General features: G+C 37.3%; 1 protein-coding gene across 2 annotated transcripts; it reads right to left on the reverse strand.

Annotated features, from left to right (window-relative positions):
- Nucleotides 1-848: 848 nt before the first annotated feature.
- Nucleotides 849-24,584, reverse strand: LOC139973337 (dynein axonemal assembly factor 11-like). Of its 2 annotated transcripts, none has more exons than XM_071979951.1 (16): nt 24,463-24,584; nt 22,374-22,460; nt 20,827-20,920; nt 18,876-18,949; nt 17,276-17,353; nt 16,690-16,786; nt 13,979-14,054; nt 12,589-12,699; nt 10,848-10,936; nt 10,170-10,250; nt 9,792-9,881; nt 7,659-7,736; nt 6,678-6,813; nt 5,773-5,868; nt 3,511-3,599; nt 849-1,146 (listed from the first exon to the last, which is right to left on the reverse strand). In XM_071979951.1, the coding sequence occupies exons 2-16, from the start codon at nt 22,384-22,386 to the stop codon at nt 978-980; spliced, it is 1,371 nt and encodes a 456-aa protein (XP_071836052.1). In that variant the 5' UTR covers nt 22,387-22,460; nt 24,463-24,584; the 3' UTR covers nt 849-977. The 2 variants fall into 2 exon arrangements, with proteins under 2 accessions (XP_071836052.1, XP_071836051.1); XM_071979950.1 differs by lacking the exon at nt 24,463-24,584 and adding an exon at nt 24,317-24,451.
- Between the last annotated feature and the right edge of the window lie 2,925 nt (nt 24,585-27,509).

A 27,509-nucleotide genomic window follows, 5' to 3' on the forward strand; every position in this document is an offset into this window, starting at 1 on the left:
TAACTTCAGAAGACTTCTGATCAAGGCACGTGTTGCAACTTTAGTAATTAAGACATTTAATTCAAGGTGTTCACAGAAAGATCATTTATGCTTTAAAAGGCTATTCTGGTGACTGAAGTAAATTGCATATTAAAATTAAATTTTCTGTATCTCTAGGTTAAAGCCCAAATCCTCATCACATTCGGTATTTACAGAGATATGATTTTGTTTGAATTACAAATTTGGTCATATTTTTGCATCTGGCAACAGCACAGTGATGGGTGATGTCATCACACTAATCGAGGTGTTAATGGTTGCAATCAATATCTACAGTAAAAAGTAACATTTCTACAACAACAACACAAAACATTATGCCTTTCAATCAAAAGGTCCCCGGTTCGAGTTCAGATTAATGTATGTCGTCCATTTACAGAGTTGTTGACAATTAACAATTCATAAACATTGGACGTTAAATGTAAGAGACTGACTTCGGTCAGCTCGCGGCTTTGATAAGCCAATGAGGCTTCTTCGCGAGTTCCTGCTTGCAGGAGAATCTAATGTACATACATACATACACCCGTATATACATACATTGAAGTTTCATGAAATTCTAAAATACAGAGAACATTGACTGCTAAAAAACACATTCCATATGTATCATATTTCAAGGATAAATCCACAAGAAGGTTAACGTCAGGAAAATATAAAAAGTATTTGGAGAATATCTGTCATTGTGACATCACAGTGATATTTTCAATATGAACATCATCATGGTTCCACTTCCTGAAGTAAGGGAATGGTGAGTGGGTCTAAATAGGTTACATTTATTCAACCATATTTCCAATATAAAGAAACAAGATGGGTTTATAAGGAAAAGAATGACATATCGTTTTTGTATTTAATATAAGTGTAATATTGACCGCCAATGCAATATCCCTTTTAAGTAATAAGACACCAAATTTGAAAGGTAAAAAGTGAAAAGTTCCAATGAATCGATATCATATGAGTGGTGGCACATCAGGATCATCAACAAAGGCTTCGCTGACTGGTTTTTCCTTGACCTCTTTAAGTGTGGTTCTCTCACGCCGTGGCTTGTTTTCATTATTTACAATCAGGTCAATGTTTTTAGCTGCGGCTGGATCAACCTCCAGAAATTCCCTCTCAGGTCTGAGAGTTGAAGATGTGAATTAAGGTGAAATCTATAGTTAATACCATATATAAAGTAATAAATATAGGGTAAATAAAAATCAATGTACGTATATGTATATAAACATACATATAATTGAACTGGGAACGGATTTCATAACAAAGGGATGATTTGATTAGTCTAAGGTTAAACTCAGTCTCATATGTCAAGTGAAGAAGAAAAAAGTGTAACAAACACCTTACTCCTTAGTGTGTGTGTGCTGTAATGTGTAACAAACACCTAACTCCTTAGTGTGTGTCCTTAGTGTGTGCGTGCTGTAATGTGTAACAAACACCTTACTCCTTAATGTGTTTGCTGTAATGTGAAACAAACACCTAACTCCTTAGTGTGTGAGTGCTGTAATGTGTAACAAACACCTAACTCCTTAGTGTGTGAGTGCTGTAATGTGTAACAAACACCTTACCCCTTAATGTGTTTGCTGTAATGTGAAACAAACACCTTACTCCTTAGTGTGTGAGTGCTGTAATGTGTAACAAACACCTAACTCCTTAGTGTGTGAGTGCTGTAATGTGTAACAAACACCTAACTCCTTAGTGTGTGAGTGCTGTAATGTGTAACAAACACCTAACCCCTTAATGTGTTTGCTGTAATGTGAAACAAACACCTTACTCCTTAGTGTGTGTGTGCTGTAATGTGAAACAAACACCTTACTCCTTAGTGTGTGAGTGCTGTAATGTGTAACAAACACCTAACTCCTTAGTGTGTGAGTGCTGTAATGTGTAACAAACACCTTACCCCTTAATGTGTTTGCTGTAATGTGAAACAAACACCTTACCCCTTAATGTGTTTGCTGTAATGTGAAACAAACACCTTACTCCTTAGTGTGTGTGTGCTGTAATGTGAAACAAACACCTTACTCCTTAGTGTGTGTGTGCTGTAATGTGTAACAAACACCTTACACCTGTGTGTGTGTGGGTGTGTTTGCTGTAATGTTTGAATATTTTTCTATTATTTTAGCTACAAGGAAAAATTAACATCCTGTTTTGATTTTAGCCAATACCAAAACCTCAAATGTCAGTGACAAGGAAAGCAATACCAACATGTCCTTTTTGCTAAGTGGATCAACTATACATATATACTTGAATGAGCGCAGTTTGAAGAGCGACCAGAATGCAAAAAATGAATTGTGGTTTTTAATGATGTAACATGAGCAGTTTTCTTCATGAATCTGACGTAATGTATTGTGAGGGTGTACAACATACTTGATCTTAGTAATACAGTGAAAAGCAGTGTGATGTTACAAACAATAAATTCACAATGACACAGGCTGTCCTGATATAACCATTGACCTCAACAACAGGCTTCTTGTACTAAATGTGATAGATACATCAACATACTAAATATGACATCTGTCCTTGTTGAAATATTGTGTAAAACATGGTTTTCACAATTTGAATGAAATGACCATTTGCCACAGCATTAGGCCTCTTGTACACAATGTGGTACTTCTACACACCACATATGAGGTTTGCACATGCTTTCCTTCTTGAGATATCGTGTTTACAAGGTTTTCACATTTTGACCCCTGGTGACCCCAAATGACCTTTGACCTCTACCAAAAATAATATGCTTCTTGTACGCAATGTGGTACTTCCACACATGAAATATGAAATTGGTCCGAACTTCCCTTTTCGAGATATCGTGTTTACAAGGATTCACAATTTGACTCCTGGTGATCCCAAATGACCTTTAACCTCCACCAAAAACAATAGGCTTCTTCTACTCAATGTGGTACTTCTACACACCAACTATGAAATTGGTCCGACCTTTCTTTCTTGAGATATCATGTTTACAAGCTGGGCGTCACAAATGCACACATACACACATCTAGGTGTGTATTCAAACACAAGTCCCCTGATTGATGTGGCGGTTCAAGCACACACACACACATCTGCCATCATGAATGCAAAGGTTACAAATATCATCAAAGAGCAAGTTCAATGGCAGAAAGTTACCTTTAGTAAGAACTGTGATTGCTTCAAGTGAATATAGCAATTCACTGACTAAGTCTACTATTTTTCTGACTCCATCTTTAGTAGACAATTTAAAACACCAAACTTTCAAATTATAACAAAATCTAAGATATTGGAATAAACTGACTCAAGTAATACTTTATGTGTCTACTATTACTTTCATTTCTTCCAACCTGACTCCACCCGCCCCCCAACCCAACCACCCCCCCCCCTATTCCTCCATATATCCCTTTTACAAATTGTTGGTAACAAAAACATTATCTTATTTGGGGAATGCTGATTTACTTTAAAGGTGTCATAAAATACGTCACACAACCGATAAAAAAAACAAATAAATGTGCCTTTCAATACCTTGTACGAAGATCACAGGTTCCTGTATGGTGCAGTTCCTTCTCCGCTCTGTTTACTTTAGAATTCGTCCGGGTAATAACTTCTTTCATCTGTAACAGGACGTAAAAGGTTAAATATATCATGGTAATAACATAGTGTAGCAGTATCACTTCCTGACAGTGTTTACACATCAGCAAAGGATTGTTTTTTCTTGCTTGGTTTTGTTTAAAATTAAAAAATGAAAAAAGGTTTTCATTTTGGGTTGAAACAGGATCTAATATTTTTGTTATCAAAGGTACTGTTGCATTCATACTTGTTTATACTAAACTTCGAAAAATTATTCTTTACGGTAGCCCAGAGCGGACATTGCAAATGAAATGAAATAAATATATCGATAAGACTCAAAATTTTCAAATTTTAGTTCACAATTTTTTTTTTTTTTGTCACTCCTGAACCACCAGTAAGAGTTACTGACTAATGAACATCTCTGGACAGTTGGTTGTAATTCACTTAATAATACAGACTTTCTTAATTTTTTATGATAGACAAAAATGTTTTTCTGGAGCAAATTACGGGCCAAAGAACCAAACTTATTTCAATAAAACTAGATTGAGCGATGTGCGGAATGCGCCGGCCGAGTTCTGAAGCCTGTGGGCTTATGCCGCATACATATCCTTCTCATCTGCAGTGTATGGCCAGGGGCAAGTAATGTAGAACCCTTGATATACAGCTTCGCATATATCACTGACAGTGTGTACAGATATCGTTCAACATTCTCACCGAGCCAGCCATGTCACGGAATGCTAATGTGTTTTGATTACTAACATAAATAAAATTAAAATAAATAAATACCATATATTAAAGTGCTGTTATCATGAAATAAAACATGCTCAAGAGCACTGTACAAAAGAACCAATACCTGGAATATAAAATTACCAAACTTAAGTAAACCTAAAAGTAATAATAACAGCAATAAAAGTAAAAAATGATATAAGACAGGGATATAAACCACAATAAAGATAAAAATAAAAATAAAAATATATATAAAAATGGACAGTAATGTAATGGTTAGTTGTAATTCAGGACGGTTAGTAATTCAGGACGGTTAGGTTACTAACAGTTTATCATGTACTTTGAAATGCATTTATGTTAGATCCCTTAATTACGCACAGCATATAATGAATAGAGGCTGTTGGCAAGTGCCATTAGCACTAAAGTTAAATGGAGCAATTCATCTAACAAAATTCATAACATCAAAGTGTTGCCTTAAGTTTTGTTTTTTGAGTGAAAGCTTCCACTTAAGAAATGTTTTTCTAATGATCCACCACAGTAAAGTAACACTGGCACTGGTACATGATGGTATGGGGTTCACAAACACTAGTTCATCAATTTCATTCATGTACTTAATCATTTATTAGTACATGAAAATGTTCAATTCCTTATCAATCAAAAACTGTTCTTTAGCACATTGCTCACTCCCTCTATAAATACCACTATGCAAAACACACTCTGGATGTTGTGGTAATTGATGAACACTCAGTTTAACAACAGTATATATTTTCTGACCCCAAAATTGCTGGCAAAATGTTTGTTGTTGAATGTTTGTTGAATATTCAAAACACATGCTTTATTGAAAATAAGTCTGTTTGAGCAGAAGACATCACAATTGAGGCAGTAAGAATACGTACATAGTCCACAGTAAATGATAGATAGGACAATTCTCAGACGTTTGCTCAAACTTGCACCGTAAAATATTACGTTTGGGGCTAATGGGATGGTACGGTGTGAGGTCTGTGTATAGACATGCATGGGCAACAGTTACTCACAGACATATCCCCACAGAGATATATCCGATCAGGCTATCAGGTGTTATGACAAGGTATCATTGGTCATGGAACACTAGGTTGTGTAAGACCTCTTGAGAAGCACCGTGGGTTTATAAATATATTCAGCTGCGCATGGAATCATGGCAATTTGTCCAAGGTCTCTGTGGTGGACGGCAACAGAGGAGTTGGGTACAGCCAGTTGGAAGGAATGTATGTGTGTTTATATATATAGTTATGTGTATGTTTATATAGTTATGGTAATAGGTTAAAGATATTATAATGTGTGCCAAAGACAGGACACTGAGGGGGTCGCAGCACCCAAGCAGCCAGCCTGCGTGCGACATTGGTTGTGCTGCATTTTACAGTAAGTTCGGGATAGGGCCTTTTAGTCACAAACAATATTCGTCTATCAAGAGACTTTTGCAATGTCTATGTCAGAGTTGGGAAAAAGACTGACCTTTGGCATGGTTATCAGTAGGTGACCTGTAGTCTGTGACCTTTGTGCTGTACTGCTATCCGGTTTGACTTCCTCTGCTAGGACCAGTTGAAGCACCTTCAACAACAAGAGAAACAACAACAAAAAAATGGAATACAACTGACAAGATTGCATTAGCCCTGATTAGTTGAGTTTAAGTCCTTTTCAGGAATATATAGTTGTGGTCATAGTATGAAGGTAGGAGACTATGTGTCAAAGGTAGGATGTATACACTTAAGGGAGTTGCAGCACCCGGCAGCCCAGGCTGTGTAGGACATTGTTTGTGCTGTACAGTACCTCACAATATTGTTTTTAAATAAAAAAATCCTTATAGATACATATATATTTTTATATTAATTTTCAAGCTGAGTCCATTTGATTTTTCCTATTCATATTTTAAGGGATTTTGTCATTTTGTTACTTAAATTTACTTAAAACTCACTTTTTTTCTATTTTTAAAAATTATTCCTTCGTTTATATATATATTTTTATATTAATAGTTAAGCTACGTCCATTTTAGTTTTCATATTCATATTTAAAGGGATTTGTCATTTGTAGTCATTGTAAAGCGCTCTCGAACAAGCTTAATTAAGCATGAAAAGAGCGCTAGATAAATTTGGCAAAGTAATAACCCAATATACATTCCTGGTCTGCAGCAATACTCTCTACTGTTGGATGTTGATTCAGCCTGGCTGCAGGGCATTTTGAGCTTCTGCAGCTAGGCTTTCAGTTTCTGACACCGGGCCTTGACACAATCTACGGGAAATTATCTGAACTTTCCCTTTGATAGATATGGTTAAGTGAGTGGGTTTGATAATTAAATAAATACGATGCAGAATGTTTACATAAATCTTCCCACGGTAAATAAAACATTTAATCTGACAAACCTTCCCTTTGATGACCACCTTCACGTGAGTGGGTTGAACATCGACATCCATCAACGATGTATCCAAGTGCTTGTAACAAGAAACCTCTAGGAGGAACTGGTTTTCATCTTCATCATCTATTAAAGAGAAATCCATCCTGGGAGAGAAAGAAGAGTTAAAACTCTCACCGATTGACAGGATAATAGTGAAAGCGTGGTGGCCAATTGGCTAAGGCTTCGGACTCGTGATCCAAGGATTGCTGGTTTGATTCCTGCCTAGTTCATTACGTTGTGTCCTTGGGCAAGATGCTTTATCTCACTTGCCTCTCTCCACCCAGGGGTTAAATGGGTACCTGTGAGGTAACTTGTCATTGGGCGCAGAATATAACTGCTGCCGACTGGAGGGATTGTCTCTGGGACAGGTTATCATTGACCAGGGGTAATATAACATCTGTAAAGCGCTTTGAGACTTATCACTGGTATAAAGCGCTATATAAAAAAGCAAATATTATTATGATATATATAATCTGAAAGCCTACTAGCAGCTTGCCATACATTTATGCTATGAATACCTTCTTCAGTCATCAAATATACACTTGCACAGAGACCAGTATATTTCATTAACATGTAAGGAATGAACGTGTCAAGAAGTGCTCTTAATTAAATCACATCGTCGACCTTTGCACCTTAATGTTCAGTTCATAATCTTGATATATTTACGTGACCGGTATCATAGATAGACACTTTGGATGGTAGAATGAGAAGGAAGGACAATGACCGGAGGAGCCGGTCGTTGAGGGTGCACAGTGTTAAAAGATTACCAGGGCATACTAGACACGGTAGAATGAGGTGCTAAGGTTGTGAGGAGAGAGGTAAGCGAGGAGCAAAGTACCTTATCGTGACCGGTATCACAGATATCCGAAATCAGTTCAACATGCTCACTCTAGAAATGGAGATTTCAAGAACAGAAAAAAAAAACGGAAACAAATCAATAAAATCTCACTTTGCTTGATTAACGTTCAGTTTCCTTCCATCATCTGACTCCAGCCTTACTTTTCTCTTCTCTTGACTCCTGTCATCTCTGCCGATGGTGAAGTTAAAGAAGAAAGAATGACATTAATTTGCATAATGACCTAATTAGAGGTATGGCCAATAAAATGAAAGAGAAATGATCATGTTATTATAGGAATAGGCACAATTATTTTTGTTATGCCATTTTGTCTCAATTCCAACATTTTGTACTTCCAAAAGACAAAGTAACTCCTCTGTCACTGGTTGCCACATTAACAAGTGGAAACCCTGAGATTAGCCCTGAAAAGTTTGTGGATATTGTGTAAAAATGTGTGATTCTGAAACACATCGACACAGGTGTGTCAACCAACCTGTGGCAAGAAAATCCAATTTGTGAATTAACAGGGTTTTGCAACAAAGAAAAGTTGTCTATTAATCATGGGTTGGATTTGTCCTGAGTTTGCCTGACCGGTACAGATTTGTTCTGAGTTTGCCTGACCGGTACAGATTTGTCCTGAGTTTGCCTGACCAGTACAGATTTGTCTGAGTTTGCCTGACCGGTACAGATTTGTCCTGAGTTTGCCTGACCGGTACAGATTTGTTCTGAGTTTGCCTGACCGGTACAGATTTGTTCTGAGTTTGCCTGACCGGTACAGATTTGTCCTGAGTTTACCTGACCGGTACAGATTTGTCCTGAGTTTGCCTGACCGGTACAGATTTGTCCTGAGTTTACCTGACCGGTACAGATTTGTCCTGAGTTTGCCTGACCGGTACAGATTTGTTCTGAGTTTGCCTGACCGGTACAGATTTGTACTTGTACTGAGTTTGCCTGACCGGTACAGAATTGTCCTGAGTTTGCCTGACCGGTACAGATTTGTACTTGTACTGAGTTTGCCTGACCGGTACAGATTTGTACTGAGTTTGCCTGACCGGTACAGATTTGTTTGGAGTTTGCCTGACCAGTATAGATTTGTCCTGAGTTTGCCTGACCGGTACAGATTTGTCTGAGTTTGCCTGACCGGTACAGATTTGTACTTGTACTGAGTTTGCCTGACCGGTACAGAATTGTCCTGAGTTTGCCTGACCGGTACAGATTTGTACTTGTACTGAGTTTGCCTGACCGGTACAGATTTGTACTGAGTTTGCCTGACCGGTACAGATTTGTTCGGAGTTTGCCTGACCGGTACAGATTTGTTCTGAGTTTGCCTGACCGGTACAGATTTGTACTGAGTTTGCCTGACCGGTACAGATTTGTTCTGAGTTTGCCTGACCGGTACAGATTTGTCCTGAGTTTGCCTGACCGGTACAGATTTGTCCTGAGTTTGCCTGACCGGTTCAGATTTTTCCTGAGTTTGCCTGACCGGTCCAGATTTGTCCTGAGTTTGCCTGACCGGTACAGATTTGTGCTGAGTTTGCCTGACCGGTACAGATTTGTTCTGAGTTTGCCTGACCGGTACATATTTGTCCTGAGTTTGCCTGACCGGTACATATTTGTCCTGAGTTTGCCTGACCGGTACAGATTTGTCCTGAGTTTGCCTGACCGGTAAAGATTTGTCCTGAGTTTGCCTGACCGGTACAGATTTGTCCTGAGTTTGCCTGACCGGTAAAGATTTGTCCTGAGTTTGCCTGACCGGTACAGATTTGACAGTTTTTCACTATGTCACACATGTCACAATTTGTATGTTTCCTCACATCTTCCACATAAATTGCTGGCACATGTGAAATATGTCATTTCTATGTGTGAAATAGGTTCCATGCATGTTCATGTGTGTTTCCTGTTTGTGTTTATGTGTGCCCACAGGTACGGGTTACAACGGTGTTCCTCTCTCTTGTCATCTTGATCATAACCTTGGGACATGGAACTAATACAGTCGATGACGTACAGCAAAGCAGGTAATAAGCCATATCGCAGAATCCAATATCTCATGATTCAAATGACCTATTCTTATATTCAGCAAAAAATATAAAATAAAAAAAATTCATATCTTTCATGACTAAATCATGAATGTTTGAAGATTTCAAAAGGAGGGGTTCTTGTTACATAGTTGTCTGTGGGGGCCCAAACTTTGGCTACCTGCACCCCTGATCGTCAGGGTCATAGCCTCACAATTTGCAAACTACTTACTTCTTGTCCTGCTTTCTCCTCTGTTTCTCTAGATGTTCGTGGACCGCTACTCGAGACTCTGGGGTGTACGCAGTCTTTTCTTTCCAAAACCTTTAGAAAAAAACGCAGGGAACTTTGTGTGTTAACTATCGAACGGGGGAATAGAGATGACATCTCATTTTCTACTCTTATTGGTGACAACAGCACTTGAGAAATAAATGGAAAATCATAAAGTGAAATTGTATATAAATACTTCTTTCATCTGAACTATTTCATTGATTCCCGGGATTCTATTACCACTTTCCATCAATTGATACTACACAATATGAAATAATTACCAAAAGGCAATGTAACCTCACTGTATTACATACATTGAAAATTATAAAAAAAACACCTTACTCATCATTATCACCATCCTCATCTTTGATTTCCTCTATCCTCTTTGTATCTACATCGGAGTGACTTTCAGTTTTAGAATCCCTGTCAAGAAAAATATGACTTTATTTTTTATGTTTAAACCAATGGTAATAATACTATTTAATAATTCATTCATAATATCAATAAATGTAATGGTACCGCTGACACAGAAGATCGTAATTAATGCAACCTTAACAGTTGAAAACATTTGAAAACATGCATCATTAAAACAAGATGTTCAACGAATCTCTCCCTTCACACATCAGGAAATTCCAAGTTAAGTTTGCACACCAGTCTGTACACACCGTGCCATTGCTAACTTTAAAACTTGTTACAAATCTGTTTTATTATCTAAGTATTCCAAACTATTCCTGTCTTGTTTTTCTAGTTCACTGAAGCGTGGTCTCGTAGAGATGTGTATACATAGTGGGGGTGGACAGGTGGGGTGGAAGGGGTGAGGTAGACAGGGTGGGGTGCCCTTTGATTTCTTTGTTTGTCAATTCCAAATCCTTCTTTTTGCCTGTTTTTATTGCTCTCTGGGGACTTCTGTACACAAGTTTTCTTGTCAAACTTTCTTTAAATGAAGTCACTTCAACATTCAATTATCTATACAGTCATTTCCCACTTATTAACAAACTAGTATATACACTGTACACTTACCCTGCATTTATATCTGTGTACCATCTTCCATTCTCACCATCTCCATCTTGTCTCTCCTTTCCTTTCTCTGCCTCCAACTTTTCCTTTTCCTGATGAAAATAAAACATAAAAATAAAACAAAATAAAAATAACAATAAAACTGTTAGCAAACTGCTTATCCACTAGAGAGCCTGTGTAGGAGAATGTGTGAAAGTAAGTTGGCCTGACGTTTCCATCCTAGCAGGATCTTCTTCAAAGGCTGAATGACAAGTAACAGTAACAGAAGGGACAAAAACATGCACAGAATACAGACAGGTTAACTTTCCACCCAAATCTTCCTCCTCTTCAGCAAGTCACCTCTAATAACCACAACATTCTCCTCACTTCAGATAGAAACCAACATGCCGTCCCTGAAAAACCGATCATCGCCTACAGGCAACCCTGCAACCTATAAGACCTTCTTGTGCGTGCTGCTGTTCCACCTCTAACTTCTAACCCCACACCCATTCAGCATGGTACTTCCAAATGTGATCGTACTTCGAGATGCATCATCGGCAGCCACCACATTGTTGAATCCAATTCCATCACCAGCCACAGCATGCAACTCACACAAGACTAAGGGTCACATCACATGCACAACCACTAATGTCATATATCTGATCTCTTGTAGAGTTTGCGGCATCCAGTATGTTGGCGAAACCAAAACAACCCTCAAGAAGCGATTCTATGGTCACAGATCCACAGTCAACACCATGAAGACTGAGACCCCAGGTGGAGAACACTTTAACCTTCCCAACCATACCATTAACGACAGCTCCCTTCAGGGGATTGAATCCTTAGGTAGCCGTCCTGACCTAGTACGAATCAGCAGAGAGAGGCTGTGGATGCAACGCCTTCGCACCATCCAACCTCATGGGCTCAACATTCAGGAAGGACATGACTAACTTTTCTTCTGTTCCCCCCTCCTTCTCCCCTTGTTCCCCCCCCCCACCATCACTCCTATTCTGATAGCTTTCTTCCACCTTTTTTTCTCCACACCTTTCTGTCTTTGTCCTTCTCCAGTTTATTCCCCACCCCCTTCCCTTAATCCTCTCTTTGTCCCTCCACTGCTTATCTCCTACCTCTCCTCTTCCCCTGTTGGTTTCTTTCTTTCTTCTCTCCATCCCTTGCCTACTAATCCCCTTACATCCATCTCTTTGTGTTCACCATGCTCATTAACTTGTCTGTATTCTGTGCGTGTTTTTGTCCCTTCTGTTACTGTTAATTGTCATTTAGCCTTCGAAGAAGATCCTGCTAGGATCGAAACGTTAGGCCAACTTACGAAAATAAAACATATCTATATATTTTGGTATATATATACTTTACATTAATTACATGTCTATAAAACTTTGTTATCTACTGCATATTTAAATTACACATATCGATATGACTTTGTTATATACTGCACATGTAAATTACATATATGTCTACATAACTTAGAGAGTAAAATACATAAAAAAATTCATAAGATACATCAAAATACATAAGTTTATCACATCAGACCTGACTAGTATCCAAGACTCTATCATTTCAACATGAAAGGCTTGAGATCTTCACCAATCGGAACTGTTATAAAGGACAACTTTTACAACTACCTTCACTAAATACCAAAGTTTACCAAATTATACTCCAGATTAGAAAGTAGACTGTTACTGAAGTGATATCAAATATCCTTGCTGTTTCTTTTTGGTCCATGGTTCTGAGAGGGTGGTATCAAACTTACTCTTTTCTTTCGATACTGTTCTTGCTGTATTATTATCTGTGGTTTTATCTCATGGAGCTCTTGCAGGGCCTTTATTCTCTCAGATTTGTCTATTTCAGCTCCATCTAGCCTCTGACAAAAAAATTAAAACAGAAAACAAAGTTAACCAATCAGCAATCCACTGCTTTATGAGCTCAAGTATGGATACCGTACATTATAATGTTTGTCCATTATAAAACTGTTAATAAAAATAAATATTTAATATAATAATTTGTTATGTACAGTATATTCCTTGATGATGGAGCATTGTCTACGCAGTGTGTGACTTTAAAGAACCAACTTGAATTTACTTTAAAGTAAACGGAAGATGACTTTGAACTACAGACACTCAATGGGAATTCTTTTATTGATTGATTGGTTCATACACAGCCTACTTGAATATATATATATATATATATATATATATATATATATATATATATATATATATATATATATATATATATATATATATATATATGGACTAGTCAGTATGAAACAATCACAAATCTCCTGCAAGCTCACATTTTCCATCATGCATATAAGCTGTGATTTATGCTTCATCACCTTACAGCATTTGTATAATGCTTTTGGTGCTCTATAACTATCACTGTATCGATTGATTGACAGATTGATTAATTGACAAACTGCCTGAATACATAAGAATATTCAGTTTGAAAGATTTAAGTACCTCCAGAAAGCACACCTGTTTCAGGCCTCCCGAAACCTATAATATATAACAGTACCATCAACACCATAGCTTGTCTGAAATGCGAGCTGGACTCTATTAATATCAATGATTAATTGATTGATCAATGGATCGATTGATTGACAATGACCTTTGTTGCAAACTCCTTAGTTTATTTCCATTCATGTTACATTGTGCAGTATGTATGACAAAAACATGGCAGTACATACAAATAGAAAGTAAACAATCTAATTGTTTGAATACTTTGAAACACTTGGTCACCTGATCCTAAACAAAAACATAGGTCTCTGTCTGAAATGTAATTATTACACATGTGTAAGCAACCAAACTGTTGGGATGTTACCACTGTACCTTCATCCACTTCACACAACATGCTCATAATGTGACCAGTCGACATACAAAGGAATCATATTAAGTCAACAGTGCATGACCATCTGTACTCATTCAAAATGAACATTCCCTCAAAAATGTTTCCTCAAGCAAGTACAAACTACACTTAGCTAAGTGACTACAACCAAAATATATAACACCTTCATGAATCATGTAAGTGAAGAATGTTTATTTCTGTACAGTGATTTTATGGATTAGCAGGGGATCAAGTTAAACTTATAGCAAATAGCTACATTCAACAGAACTGATGGTTACGTCATGCATCGTTCTTACCTTTAATCCAGGTAAAGTGGCAATCACATATTTTCGAAAGCCTTCGTATTCAGTGCAAGGATTCCCTGTCAGAAATCTTCCACAAAAAAAAAAAAAAAAAAAAAAAAAAAGCAAAGATGGAAGAAAATAGCATAAACCGAAAAAAGCTCATTGAAATAAGACTACTTAAGTGTAGAACGAGAAATAATTACTCAAAGTATTGTAAATACTTTCAAATTTCGTGGAACGACCCACAAAACAGTAACTAAGTGATTATCAAACAGAAAACCAAAACTGATAATCCGAGAATAATCTAATGTTCTAATTTTGTGCAGCAGTATTGACGGCTCTGAATTTTGTCTCTTGTAGAATACTATGGTTCAGTCGGCTTCGTGATTCCTTAGCTAAGAGCAGTGGTTCTCAAACTTCGACCATCTTAAACTGTCCCAATGCCCCCCTCCCCTCGACTTTGCGATCAGTGACCAGCTCAGGGAATACCCCAAATGACAGGCTACCGGTGGCGCTATGCGCTTTTAAGTTACAAGAGATGTCTCTGCTACAATATAATCCAAATGCGATAGAAATTGGACCTAGGGGTGGAGTTATTGAATTTCTAATACCATTTTTGGATAATTTTGGGTCACAAAATGTATTTCTTTTTGTTCCCAGACCCCCTTGATGCCTTATTGTGCCCTAATTCGATGCAGTGATATGTTGTAATCGCCAGGGACCCCCAAATCAGTGCCAAGGCCCCCCCTACTCCCCGTATACCCTGTAGCGCCCCCTGAGACTTCCCAATGGACCACAGAGGGTGGCAGGGACCACTTTGAGAACCACTGCCCTAAAGGATTCTACATGGAATCACCTAATTGACAGCGCAACTGAGGAAAAATCTGTCCTAAAGTCAAGTTCCAGAACATCAGAAATGAGTTCCAGATAACTTGACCACTGCAAAGCGAATTAGCTTCATTGTTCGAGGCCATCGTTTTTACAAAGTTTTCAGACTTTGACCTCCACAGAACACAACATGATTCTTCTACTCAATAAGGTGCATCCATGCACTACATACAGAGTTAATCCAACTTCTACTTTGTGACTTAACATATTTGCCAGGTCTTCGGTCTTTGACCTCTGTTGACCTCAAATGATGAACAACCTCTACAGAAAGCAATGAGTTCTCTTACTCAATACGGTGCATCCAAATACAGAATATGAAGTTCATCCACCTTACGAACTCCAATGAACTTTGACCTCCGCAGAAAACAACAGGGTTTCTTTTTCTCAATAACGTGCATCTACGTACGATATATGAAGTTCTACCACCATAAAATGTTTGAGTTACAAGCCAAAGCATCACATACTCACACACCCACCTAGATGAGGTTGACATTCAGACCGAGAACGCCATTGTTTTTTTCTTACATTGTTCGAATCCAAGTTCCCTAACCTTAACAAATACCCCTTAATGATAGAAATCTTCTGAAGTTTGTGATTCTCTTCAAAAGACGTCTGAGGACTTGGAAATGTCTATGTTCTAGTCCTCAGTCAGAATACAAGTGTCACAAGTTCACACACACACACAAGCCATCACCATCGTATAGATTCCCTTTGCTTTTGGCAAGGAATTAAAAACCACTGCTAAAACTTCTTCACACTTGTACATATGCACTTGTATATATGCACTTGTATATATGCACTTGTATATATGCACTTCTATATGCACTTATATGCACTTGTACTTATTATTTTAGAATTGCCTTTGATGTTTGAACTGTACAGTATTTTTGTATCACCATAGCTTTAATGTATTTTTTCTATCCTAGTATAGGCTTTATGGTGTATACCTTTCAGGCGACACTTTTCTACTATTTGCTTTTGATTGTTTCCTGTATTTTCAATGTTTCCTGTATATTAATTGTTTCAATTCCAGTAAAGCGCTTCAAGCAGTGCTGCTGATGAATGCACTATTTAACAACTATTTTATTATTTATTATTATATATCAATTTTACCACTTTGCATAGCAGTTTGCAATGCAATCATAGAGGGATGATTCCCTGACGAGGAATAACTGTACACATGTTCTTCTTATATCAGATGCAATATTTTACACAGAGTAATAATCCCTGTGGACTAGGAAGCCAACAGAAGCTTATTTGAAACCTGATGATGATCAAGGATGTACACCAGCTCATATGAAGCTTTCCCTTTTTAATTAGCATTCTGGGAATGTTGAGGCAGGCATGGAATCTCACAGTCCAAGTCTGTTGATTTCTTGATCTACATGAGACACAGCTTTTGAATATGAATTATTCCTGAATACTGTATCAAAGTGCATATTTGCTTGTAAATTTCTTGAAAACAATATGGAATTCGCTGTCAGTCCATCTGCGGGAAATTGATTCACTTGAACAATTCAAAAGTGTTATTAAAACTAACTTATTTTCTAAATGCTACACACATCTGTAAAGCGCTTTGAGCAACCTTTAGGTTGGATTCTGCGCTATTTAAGGCCAATTATTATTATTATTATTATTATTATTATCTTAAATTTGCTGCTTACACTCATCATTTTGAATTCTGTTTGACATCATTGGATAAATCTATATATGAATATTAAATGTAACACGTATCACGAATATATACACCATCGGTAGGTGACATGACCTTGTGGCTAAATCAAGTTTCCTTAAGTTTGTCGTAGTACAAATATCTCGACCATTCGACAACTTACAACTCTTCAAAGTGCACCAAGTCTCGTAGACACTCTATACTTGTCAATTCTCCAATAAAATTAACAGTCAAATCTAACTTCTGGAGAGATTCACATCCTGATAAAAAAAACAAAAAGACAAGCATTAGATCAAAACTTACATTTTATCAATTAGCATGTGTGTGTAAGAAACCAGAAAAACATAAATTACCAGGACAGGTGTTGATCTGTGGACAATGTTAAACTATCTGGAGAGTTTGACATTGACAGTTGTACACTAAACATGCAATTCAAACATAAGAAAGAAAATAACATATGATACATATAAATAAATATATATGTATCAATTGTTCTACCTCTACACCAATACATTTAAACAAAGGCCTACAGTAGGTTGTATATTAGCTAATCGAAGTTTTAGTATAGAAATAATTAAAAAAAAAAAAACAGTGCAGTAACTGTGGGTTACAAACCTTGGCATGGAAATAGTGTGTAAAGTAGCAACCAGTAATTGTAAACATCTATAGTACTGTATATTTAGTCTATCTATTCCTGTTTTTTCCCCCCTTTTTTTTTATCGCCTTTATTGTTTAAATAGTTTTCTTACCTTCTAAGTTTTCAATCCTCTCAATGTTATTCAGCGCCAGGTTTAAATACTCAAGTTTCTTCAGTCTTCCCACATTCTCTGCAAAAGGTATGTCAATCAAAGGACGAAATTGGGAATAATCAAAGGAATGTAAAATTAACTAAACTGTTTCACTAATTCTTTCGCAACCAAATAATCTTTTCATAGCCTGCATGCCAACAATAACTGTATTATGCCCAGTTCACACTTGTAAAATTTAACATACAATTAAATTTGCAATAAGCAAGAATCAAGACGAAGTTTAAATGTTGCTTTACGGTGTGCATACAGACAATGCATGTGTATTGTATATCACAATATTATATACATGCATTGTGGTTCTGGCACAGCGCCACCACTTGGACTTGATTGACTATGAAGCTCTCTCGTATACTGGCAGCCATCTTGTAAGCACATTCTCATTAAACCCAATTACCAAATAGCCTTTCAAGGTAACTCTTATATTGTATACCACCAATGCACATCATCTCTACGAAAGAATTTATCAAAACGAACAAATCATTTGACTACAGTATGAGTTCATACTTTATCTAAAAATAAGCTGCATTCGTAAAGAACTAGAAATGACAGACATGAATGAGAAACCTTTAGGAAGGGTACAGTGAGGGAACAAACTAAACAAAACTATATATATACAACAAACCAAACAGAAGAATCAAGATATTAATGCAGATTTCTGTACAAACCTACTTGAAACACAGCATTTGAGATCCTCTGTGATTTTCTGTACATGTATACTGCATGTGAATGTGTGCATTGCAGATATATTGCTTGTTCCTTTTTTTTTTCTTTTTTTTTAACTACCTACAGTTGTTGGCCTGTTTTAATATGTAAAGCAGATGCAGAAATTATCCGTCACGAGCATTCTAAGAGGAGGTTCAGAGGGATTCGACTGGATTTCATGCCAACAACCAGCAGAGTTTCAAATCTAGCAGCACATTGTTATTAGTATTGCTGTTCTCTAGACAGCTAGACAGCTAAATAGAAACGACCCATATTAAATGGGGAACGAATGAGGCATGCATGTGCACTGCAATCATTACGGAATAGTTTACGCATTACAATGTCCTGCGCTTACTATGTTTTTCAAGGATCTAATTGGCTGGCAGTGAAAGGTAACTCGTGCTGGGTGTAACTCGATGCAAAGGTTGACAAAGAATTGGGCGTAGCAACAAACCCCCAGGTCATCAATAAAAGTATTCTGTTATATAACCATACCTCAACAGTCCACATTGAACTACTCCAAATATAATACTGTACATAGGGATTATTGTAGCATACATGTTACTTGTGTAATAATACTTTATTGAAAGGATGCCCCCTTGAATGAATACAGAATGTCATGGATTCTTCCCTAACATACAAGAACATCTAGACCTATATATATTACAACAACATCTATCACATTATCATGTACAGTATCAGACTAACATTAAAATGCAAGTTCTTGTCATACTGTACATGATCATGACCTGTTAACATGTTATATTATAAATCAGTCATACATTCATCATTTTAACTATTTATCATCTGGGTAAAGTCTATTAAAGTTTGCACTCACCTATTTTGGGTATTAAGTTGCTCTGTAGATAAAGGATTCGTAAATCTCGGCACCATTTATCGATGTGCTCAATTCTGTGAAGAAGATAAACAGTAACGGTGATCATGTAACACCAAACAGACATAGAGTTCTACTTTCAAGAAAAACAACGGAAAGAATTGAATTTCAAGACAGTGGCAAAAGTACTACATCGTTCTCGGTCAGAAGCAAAGTGGAGAGGGGACCATTGTCCCCCAGCCCCACCCCCCCTACATGGGAATCCCATCAACATCTCATTTGTTAAACATTTGATACACTAACAGCCTGACCATCAAAGTTCTTGTTCCTGACAAAATCAGTCAGGGAAAATCTGGAATTTTGCTCCCTCCCCCACCCCCACCCCCCTCCACCTTTGAAATACATGTGCACTTCTAGTGTCATTTTGTACCACTAAAAAGTGATGAAGGTGAGATCAGGTTGCTTATGTATGTCAGGTACAGTAAAAAGGTCTGAAGATCATAGCCATTCTAGAAAAACCTAAACGAAGTAATCTTCTCAAGTCATTGAAAGACCTAAAAAGATAAATGAGAATCCGCTTCGTCTTTACACAAAAAAAGCAAAAAGGTTTACAAAACGCATTTGAAAAAAAGCACTTTTGAAACATTGGCACTTAATCTCGCAACAAGCGGAATTATCCAAACTGTTTCCAAAAGAACCGATTCTAGCCTACAAAAAGGCCCAAAATCTCAAAGATTTACTTGTTAACTCAAGGTTTCGTACTAACGAAGAATCAGCTAACTCTCAAGGTTCACACGAATCTTTTTTAGATGCTCTTATAGTTGCACCATGAGTCCATAAAAACTCATGCACAGAAAATAGATGCATTTTGTGAACGAGACGCTCATGCCGAATATAAAATATTCAAAGGCTTACTACTGATGAAGCTCCCCCTATAAAAGTTGAGAGCAGAAACCGGTCTAGTTGGTCATAAGAACCTACGCTAGTCTTTCTTACTATTAAAAGTACACTCAATTCACCTAATAGGTGCAATTATGTTTCACCATGAGGAGCATGCTATAAGTTCATGTTCTTCGGGCCCTCCCTTAAAAATACTTCAGGTTCTTGGCTACTACGTTGCGTTAGATAGTGTAAAACCGCCTACACCCCCATTTCATATACTGTATGGAGGGAAAAACAAGCCAGAAAAAGAATCTCTTTTAAAGGGAAACATATAAAGTGACTCTCACAAGTTTTTTTTTAAATAGCAATCAAATATTACTGGCTGTGGCAGTCCAACAAGGAGATTCAGACACAAAAATCCTGCGATCAAAATGCCACTTGACTCGCAGTTTCACACAAGAACAGACACAATGGTAGAAATTATACCATGCTTATATTTTGACACAGTTCTTCACAAGACCTCTTTCCTGCTGGTACTGACATTCCAAATTGTTCTTTAACAATTGTGGAGAGAGAAAAGAAATATCCTCGTGATGGAATATGTTTTTTTTTTGGGGAGTAATATTGATAACCTTAGGATTTAATAACTTTAAACAGGAATCTGAAGTTTGATTTAACTTGAACAAAACAAACCATGTCTAGTTTGCTAAATTACAATTGCTGATTAATCCTGTCATGTACAGTACATTTAGACTTTCAAATCAACACAGTCACTAGAAAAAGGTTAAAAGACTACTAAAAGTTTACCCCCCCCCCCCAAAAAAAAAATAATGTGAAATCAGACCTTCTTTCTCTCTCTGTACACACAATGAACTTGGTGATGACACTTCTTACTGGGAAACAATTATTAATGTAAATTATCACCAATTAGATGAAGTAATTAGGACAGCTATTATGCACAATTAGGACAGTGCAATGGTTATTGTAAAGACAAACAGGGAGGTACTGTGCCCCTTGGGACTATTTAATTTATTCAAAAGAATAAAAATGTGTGACCCTTTCAAAAACTGACCTTTCTATATCTTGTTGATGCAGAGACAATTCTTCTAAGGTTGATATTTCCAGGTTATTGTGCTCTGCCCTCTTTCTGATAAGATTCTCCGTGACTTGAAAAATTTAGAGAGAAGATGAATTAGAAAACAATCACTCTGATTAAATGGTTTAGCTTAATTACTATTAGAAGTCTGCTAAGTATAACTTTTAGTTTTTGTAAAATGACCGTTATATCAGACGGCTCATTTACCTATATGAAAGAAGCTGGATTAATAACACCGACAGCTACAGTACTTATGGTAGTCCTGCACCAAACAACACCCACAACTACAGTACTTACGATAGTCCTGCACCAAACAACACCCACAACTACAGTATTTATGGTAGTCCTGCACCAAACAACACCCACAAGTACACTTACTGCAGTACTTATGCTTGTCCTGCACCAAAAAACACCCACAACTACAGTATTTATGGTAGTCCTGCACCAAACAACACCCACGAGTATACTTACTACAGTACTTACGATAGTCCTGCACCAAACAACACCCACAACTACAGTACTTATGGTAGTCCTGAACCAAACAACACCCACAAGTACACTTACTGCAGTACTTATGCTAGTCCTGCACCAAAAAACACCCACAACTACAGTACTTATGGCAGTCCTGCACCAAACAGCACCCACAAGTACACTTATTGCAGTACTTATGGTAGTCCTGCAACACACAACACCCACAACTACAGTACTTATGGTAGTCCTGCACCAAACAACACCCACAACTACAGTACTTATGGTATTCCTGCACCAAACAACACCCACAACTACAGTACCTATGGTAGTCCTGCACCAAACAACACCCACGATTGCACTTACTACAGTACTTATGGTAGTCCTGCACCAAACAACACCCACAACTACAGTACTTACGATAGTCCTGCACCAAACAACACACACCACTACAGTACTTATGATAGTCCTGCATCACAGAAAACCACACCTACAGTACTTATGGCAGTCCTGCACCAAACAGCCAACTACACAATTGATTTTAGCCTTAAAACTTGTGTTTATTTCAGACAAGATCTGCATATTTTAACAGACCTGTGAATTCAGTATCTTGGATACAGGAGTAGATGCATAGTCCTGCACTAAACAGCCAACCCCACAATTAATAACACCTACAACAACTGTACAGTACTTATGGCAGTCCTGCACCAAACAGCCAACTACACAATTGATGTACTCCTTAAAACTTGTGTTTACTTCATACATCATCTGCCTATTTTAACAGACCTGTGAACCTCAGTATCTTGGATGCAGGAGAGTTTTATTTTTGCTCTGGAGAAGATGGTCAGGTTCATTTACTTTCCAATTCATGAACTAAACACATGAATGATTCTCATTCATCAATGATAAATGTAAATTACACAGCTTTATAGCATCTGTGTTAACTAAATATTGTATTATTAAGATCAATCTGCAGTGCTGAATATTATAATCTGGTTAAAGGTTATAAAGCAATATTATGTTTGTCATTTTGTATTTGAAATATCAGTACTCACTTTTCACCATCATGTATTATTATTCTTTACACTAGTGCGCTGCCACACATCTCAGGGTTGACACAAATACCTAATCCTTTAGGATACCTACAGTAGTTTGAAAGAAACAGATGAGAAGTTAACAATCAATATCATTACAATCTGTGGCTTTATCCACTACACATCATGTTGAAATATACTCAAATACAGTACTCACCCTAACTGAAATGTCTTAGATACTTACCTAAGGAAAGCAGTAATTAGTGTCTGTCTTAGAACAAGTAGGACACAACAGATGATTGACAGTATAACAGAACAGGTGAGCCAAACAAATGTATGAACATGGATTTAGGTATGTGTTTCCTCAAAATGTTACATACTGTATGGATTTAAAAATATATAGTTAAAATCACTAAGTATAGAGTAACATACATGCACTGTGCACACATAAATAATGAAATACGGAAATGGTGTTTGAGACTCTGGAACAGATTGGGACTGCTATACTATATATCCTTCAATGGGGAAAATCTATGGCCAAAATGCATTAACAGAAATTGCTACAAAACAAAGAAAGTCTTAAAACTTAGTCACCATTTTCAAAGGTTGCTTGTGGTCAACCTGCTGTACAATAATGTCAGTAGCAGTCATCAAGTTGCCACCAAACAGTTCAACACATTGCATAGAATAGGCCAGGTAAACCTTAGAAACAATGTGTATGGATAGTATTTATTGCCAGCTGTAGTCATAATGTCAACATCCTTACTGAAAATGTGTGGTATGGCTAGTCAACAAATTGTACTAGATAACATGAGGATTGTTATAGCTTAGATTAGGGTATGTTAATGTAATTTGCAAGAGACAACCACATAAGTCAAAATTATAATCACTTTTTTCAATCACAGCTTAATCTACAATGCGTGGAAAAAGCACAACCAAAATTTTCATAGGGAAACACAGCATTATCACTTTTGTATTTTGAGACACCTTTGTGAATTAATCCACTAATTTAACGTTAATATACATAAACTTCGATGAATGTGCAAAGTTAGGGAGAAGTTTTTGTTGCTTTTAACAGGCAGTTTGACTCCCAACCTTAAGAAATAGAATTCTTCCTATTTGTGGTGAAATCTGGTCAACCTATCTATTAATCATGTAGCTGAAAGATAGAACTAAAAACCTCTGCCAGATCGTCATCACAGTTATCTCTTAAAATAACGTTAATGCCCTTACTATAAGAAATTTCCCATATATCATCATGTCTGTGTGCTTAATGGTGGAACTACTGCATATATGATGTCTACACTAAAGCAATCAGGGATTTAAATAAAATTGTCTTTCTTCGATCTCTTCCTCTATATTTAGATCATAGTCACACACGGTATATAACGGTTGTTTGATGGCAGATCTAGCAGACAAAATATCCTGCTCTGATCTACCTGGCAAGCAACATAGCTGACGCCTAGCCTTAGAGTTCAGTTTTTGTTGTAGGCTAGGCCTATGCTGATTTAGTTTATTGTTATGAATTATTATTAACTATTAAAACAGTATTACTATTATAGCCTACCTCTACATTGAAAAAACATGCTGTCTTTAATTACAACAAATCTGACATCAGTTAGTTCCAGCTAACAACTAGAGTTAGTCACCTATCCAAAATAAACCTTTTGTTTTAGTATGTTGGAACTTTTACAGGTTGTCAGCCACACAGGGCTAGGGCCACATTGGACTGTATGCAGCCAGTGGCTTACCCAAGGCTGGGCCTATTGTATTTATTATACTGTACCGATACGCCGATGGCTGGGCCTAGTAACAGTAAGAGATAGTAGCTGTTCCACGAAATAAAGAAAACATTTAAAACTGTTTAAGGTGCCTAAGACAAGCCAAAATATATTAACTGATTTATTGTAACTTGATATACCAGTGCTAATCATGTTTTCTTATATTTTGGAGTAATTATATACCTTCATTTCCGGACTAAGTATTAACTAAAACAGACTTTTCATCAACGTTTTCAGTGGTCTCCACGGAAGCGACGAAATGTACGTTACCAGTGGTCAGGTCGACTTTCAGGCTAAATTAATAGCTGACAAGAGCAGGGTAACGTTACCTTGGTAATTGCCATCAACGATCTTTCACATTACAAAGACTAATGCAATATTTTCTTGCTTTTGTCTCTCTCCTTCCCCTCTTTTTTTTTTTTTCTTTTCTTTTTTTCCTTTTAGCAAGATCAATGGCACTCTCCCGCCAGCGACGTTCCAAACCATCGAAAAAATACATACATAAATGTATGAATACGTCGGAATACGTCGATGCCCAAGAAGGGCAGAGGGCGTTGTCAAATAAGGTTTCTTTGTGTCTTCATGTTTTTTTATATGGTCTCCTATTGGATCCTTGATTGGGACTTGAGTGTCCCTCCTGATACTTTTTTGTCTACTAAACTTAACTAAATTAAGCTCTATCTGTACACTCAATGGCGTAGAGGTGGGGAAGGTGGGCGCAAACAAGAATACTTGTGGGTTACCCTAACCCCAAGAAAGCAATCAGGGAGCCTTAGCCCCATTGTCAGATAAAACATCACAAAAGATCTAGAGCTGTCCAATACTGTAGGGTACATCACCATTTATCATGTACATGTGTCACAAAACACATCAAATACTGGTACAAAATTGTGCATCTAAGCGCCCTTCGTTTTCTCAAAAAAAATTAAAGGGGGAGGAGCCAACTTCCCCTTAGCCCCCTCTCCTTAGACAACAGACCATCTCACCCTCTTTAGGCTTATAGAAATAAGGTGGTTGGCCCTGGGGTCGACACAGAATCAGAATCTGTAGAATGGGGACAGCAGTGTTTATTTGCCCCTCGCACCACGAAGGCTGCCTGCGCTTGCAGATCCGAATGGTAACGCGAGTTGGATCTGTTTTGTTGTAGCTTGCATATAATTTAGTTGTTGAAGAAGATATCTTTTGGAACCGTAATTGTGAAGCTTCGATCAGTCCAACTAATAATTTGTGAACACTTTAATTGTTTTTGTCTACAGCCATTTTTTTTTCGTTCGGCCAAATTGCAAAAGTGGAACCCGCTATGACATATTCGATCACCCAAAACTCATCGTGTAGTGGAATGGATCAAATTTTGACCATTATGGAAATGAAGGATAAAGGCAAAATGATATATTAATTATAAAAACAAATGAAACTCCTCATTTGAAAATAGTTTTCATATATATAATTTATATTATACACGACGATATACAATAAACGTATTAATATCTGTATATCATGCAGCCTTTCATGAAATTTGTTGCATGGCATAATGCAGATGTAGGCCTCATCAGTACGGTACTGCTAGAAAGGAAAGATAATCATTCGAATGAATTACCCATGTCGTACATTTGACCGCTAATATCGGGCACATGCCTGACAGCTTTACAAAAAGATTGACTACATAGGCTATATCCACATGGGCATTTGCACTTTGATGAACTTCCTTATACATTCAGTCGATGAAATAATCCCTGAAAATTTTGTGTTGACAAATGTATGGATATTATGGATATTATGGGTCGACTTATCTCATGAAGAGGCCGTCCCATTTATTCACTCTGTTAGGTAATTATGAAATGAGAATCCACAATTGTTTATGACATAATTTTTTCCAGAGCCCCTCTATGTTTTCAATGGTCCCATGCATAAGTGATCCCATGTCCGGGGTTACATCCTCTGACCCCCACCCCATCTCCTCATACAGGGAACATACCGCGGGAACAGCGAAATTGATTGGGGATCGAGATAGTAGTAGGGGTGGAGACCAATTTCGAGGATCACTAGTGGGCCATGTAACTTTGCATGTGAGAGGATAAATCATAAAGTTACCGCATGTGTGCATTTGTACGATAGATCAATTATTTGATTTTTTTTAAATTCTCAACAAAGCGTAAATTTTAATACATATCTCTTAATTTTGCAACAATGAATTTGATTAATGTTGTGAGAATATGGCGCATTTTTTTAACATCATAACAACACCTTTAAGTTATATAAATGGTAATGTGTTATTTCATTACCGTATTAACAAGTCATATTTAATATGATAAAATTTACTTGTTATCAATGGGTTCTTTTTTCTTTCTTCTTTTTTACAAATTGACTGAATGCTTGTGCCCCATGTAAACCCCCTCCTCTACCTTCTTTGTTTGCAGTTTGACTTACCACCGTTTTTCTTGAAGAATACTTAAATCGTGTAAGTCTGTGTGACGGTCCTTACATCGTTTCCTCACATCTTGCAACAATTTGGGATACATGCACAACCTCATCCATATATACACCGGGGTGATACTTCAGACACCTAACCATTTGGATATCAACTGAATTCACCATCCCCGGCCATTGTAAGCTCTGAGTAGAACATCCACATGCATCATGCCACCTCGCACTGTGGAACAACTTAGCACAGTTACCCGTGAAATTGTCATTATTTCGGTCAAACGTTGTATGTGCAGGGGGTAGGAGGCGGAGGGGGGGGGGGCACTGTCGACACGTGCCCCCCCCCCCCACTTTTTTTTCAAACTAGCAAATATGCCCTTCTGGCAATTAAATAAAATGTGCTACTTTGATGAAGCACTGTCTTGTGGATATCTTGTTAATTTTAATAATTTATTTTTATTATTCACGTGCACCATAATAGTATTAATAGCATACTAACACATCATAAATGGCCGGGGTGTATCGGTTTAGAGCATAGCGAGTGGTGGTTGTGGAATGAGAAAGTTCCCCTCTGTTGTTGCCCCTCTCCTGTAAAGCAAACAAATAAATAAGGTTTCTTAAACCAGCACGTGGAGGTCATCTGATATACCTCACTGGAGGTAGACTAATGAATGACGTATCTGGATATATGAATGAATAAAGCAGTATATACATATGCCTCGTTGAACTACCCATTTTATATAATTAACTGGCCGCTTCGCCGGTCTAAACCGAACAGCCATGGCTTCAGAGGATGAGTGGTTATTTGTGAAGTAAGTAAGTAAGCTATAGTAGTTTGTTTGTATGTTTTCATGATGCTGATCTCTCGTAAATTAATGTGAGTATCTACATGCATGTTTGCGTTTACTGATCTGTCTTGTATCGTAGTATAGGAAGGAAAGAAATCAACTGGAAA

Source organism: Apostichopus japonicus, chromosome 9 (genome assembly GCF_037975245.1).
Source record: "Apostichopus japonicus isolate 1M-3 chromosome 9, ASM3797524v1, whole genome shotgun sequence".
Taxonomy (NCBI): Eukaryota; Metazoa; Echinodermata; class Holothuroidea; order Aspidochirotida; family Stichopodidae; genus Apostichopus; species Apostichopus japonicus.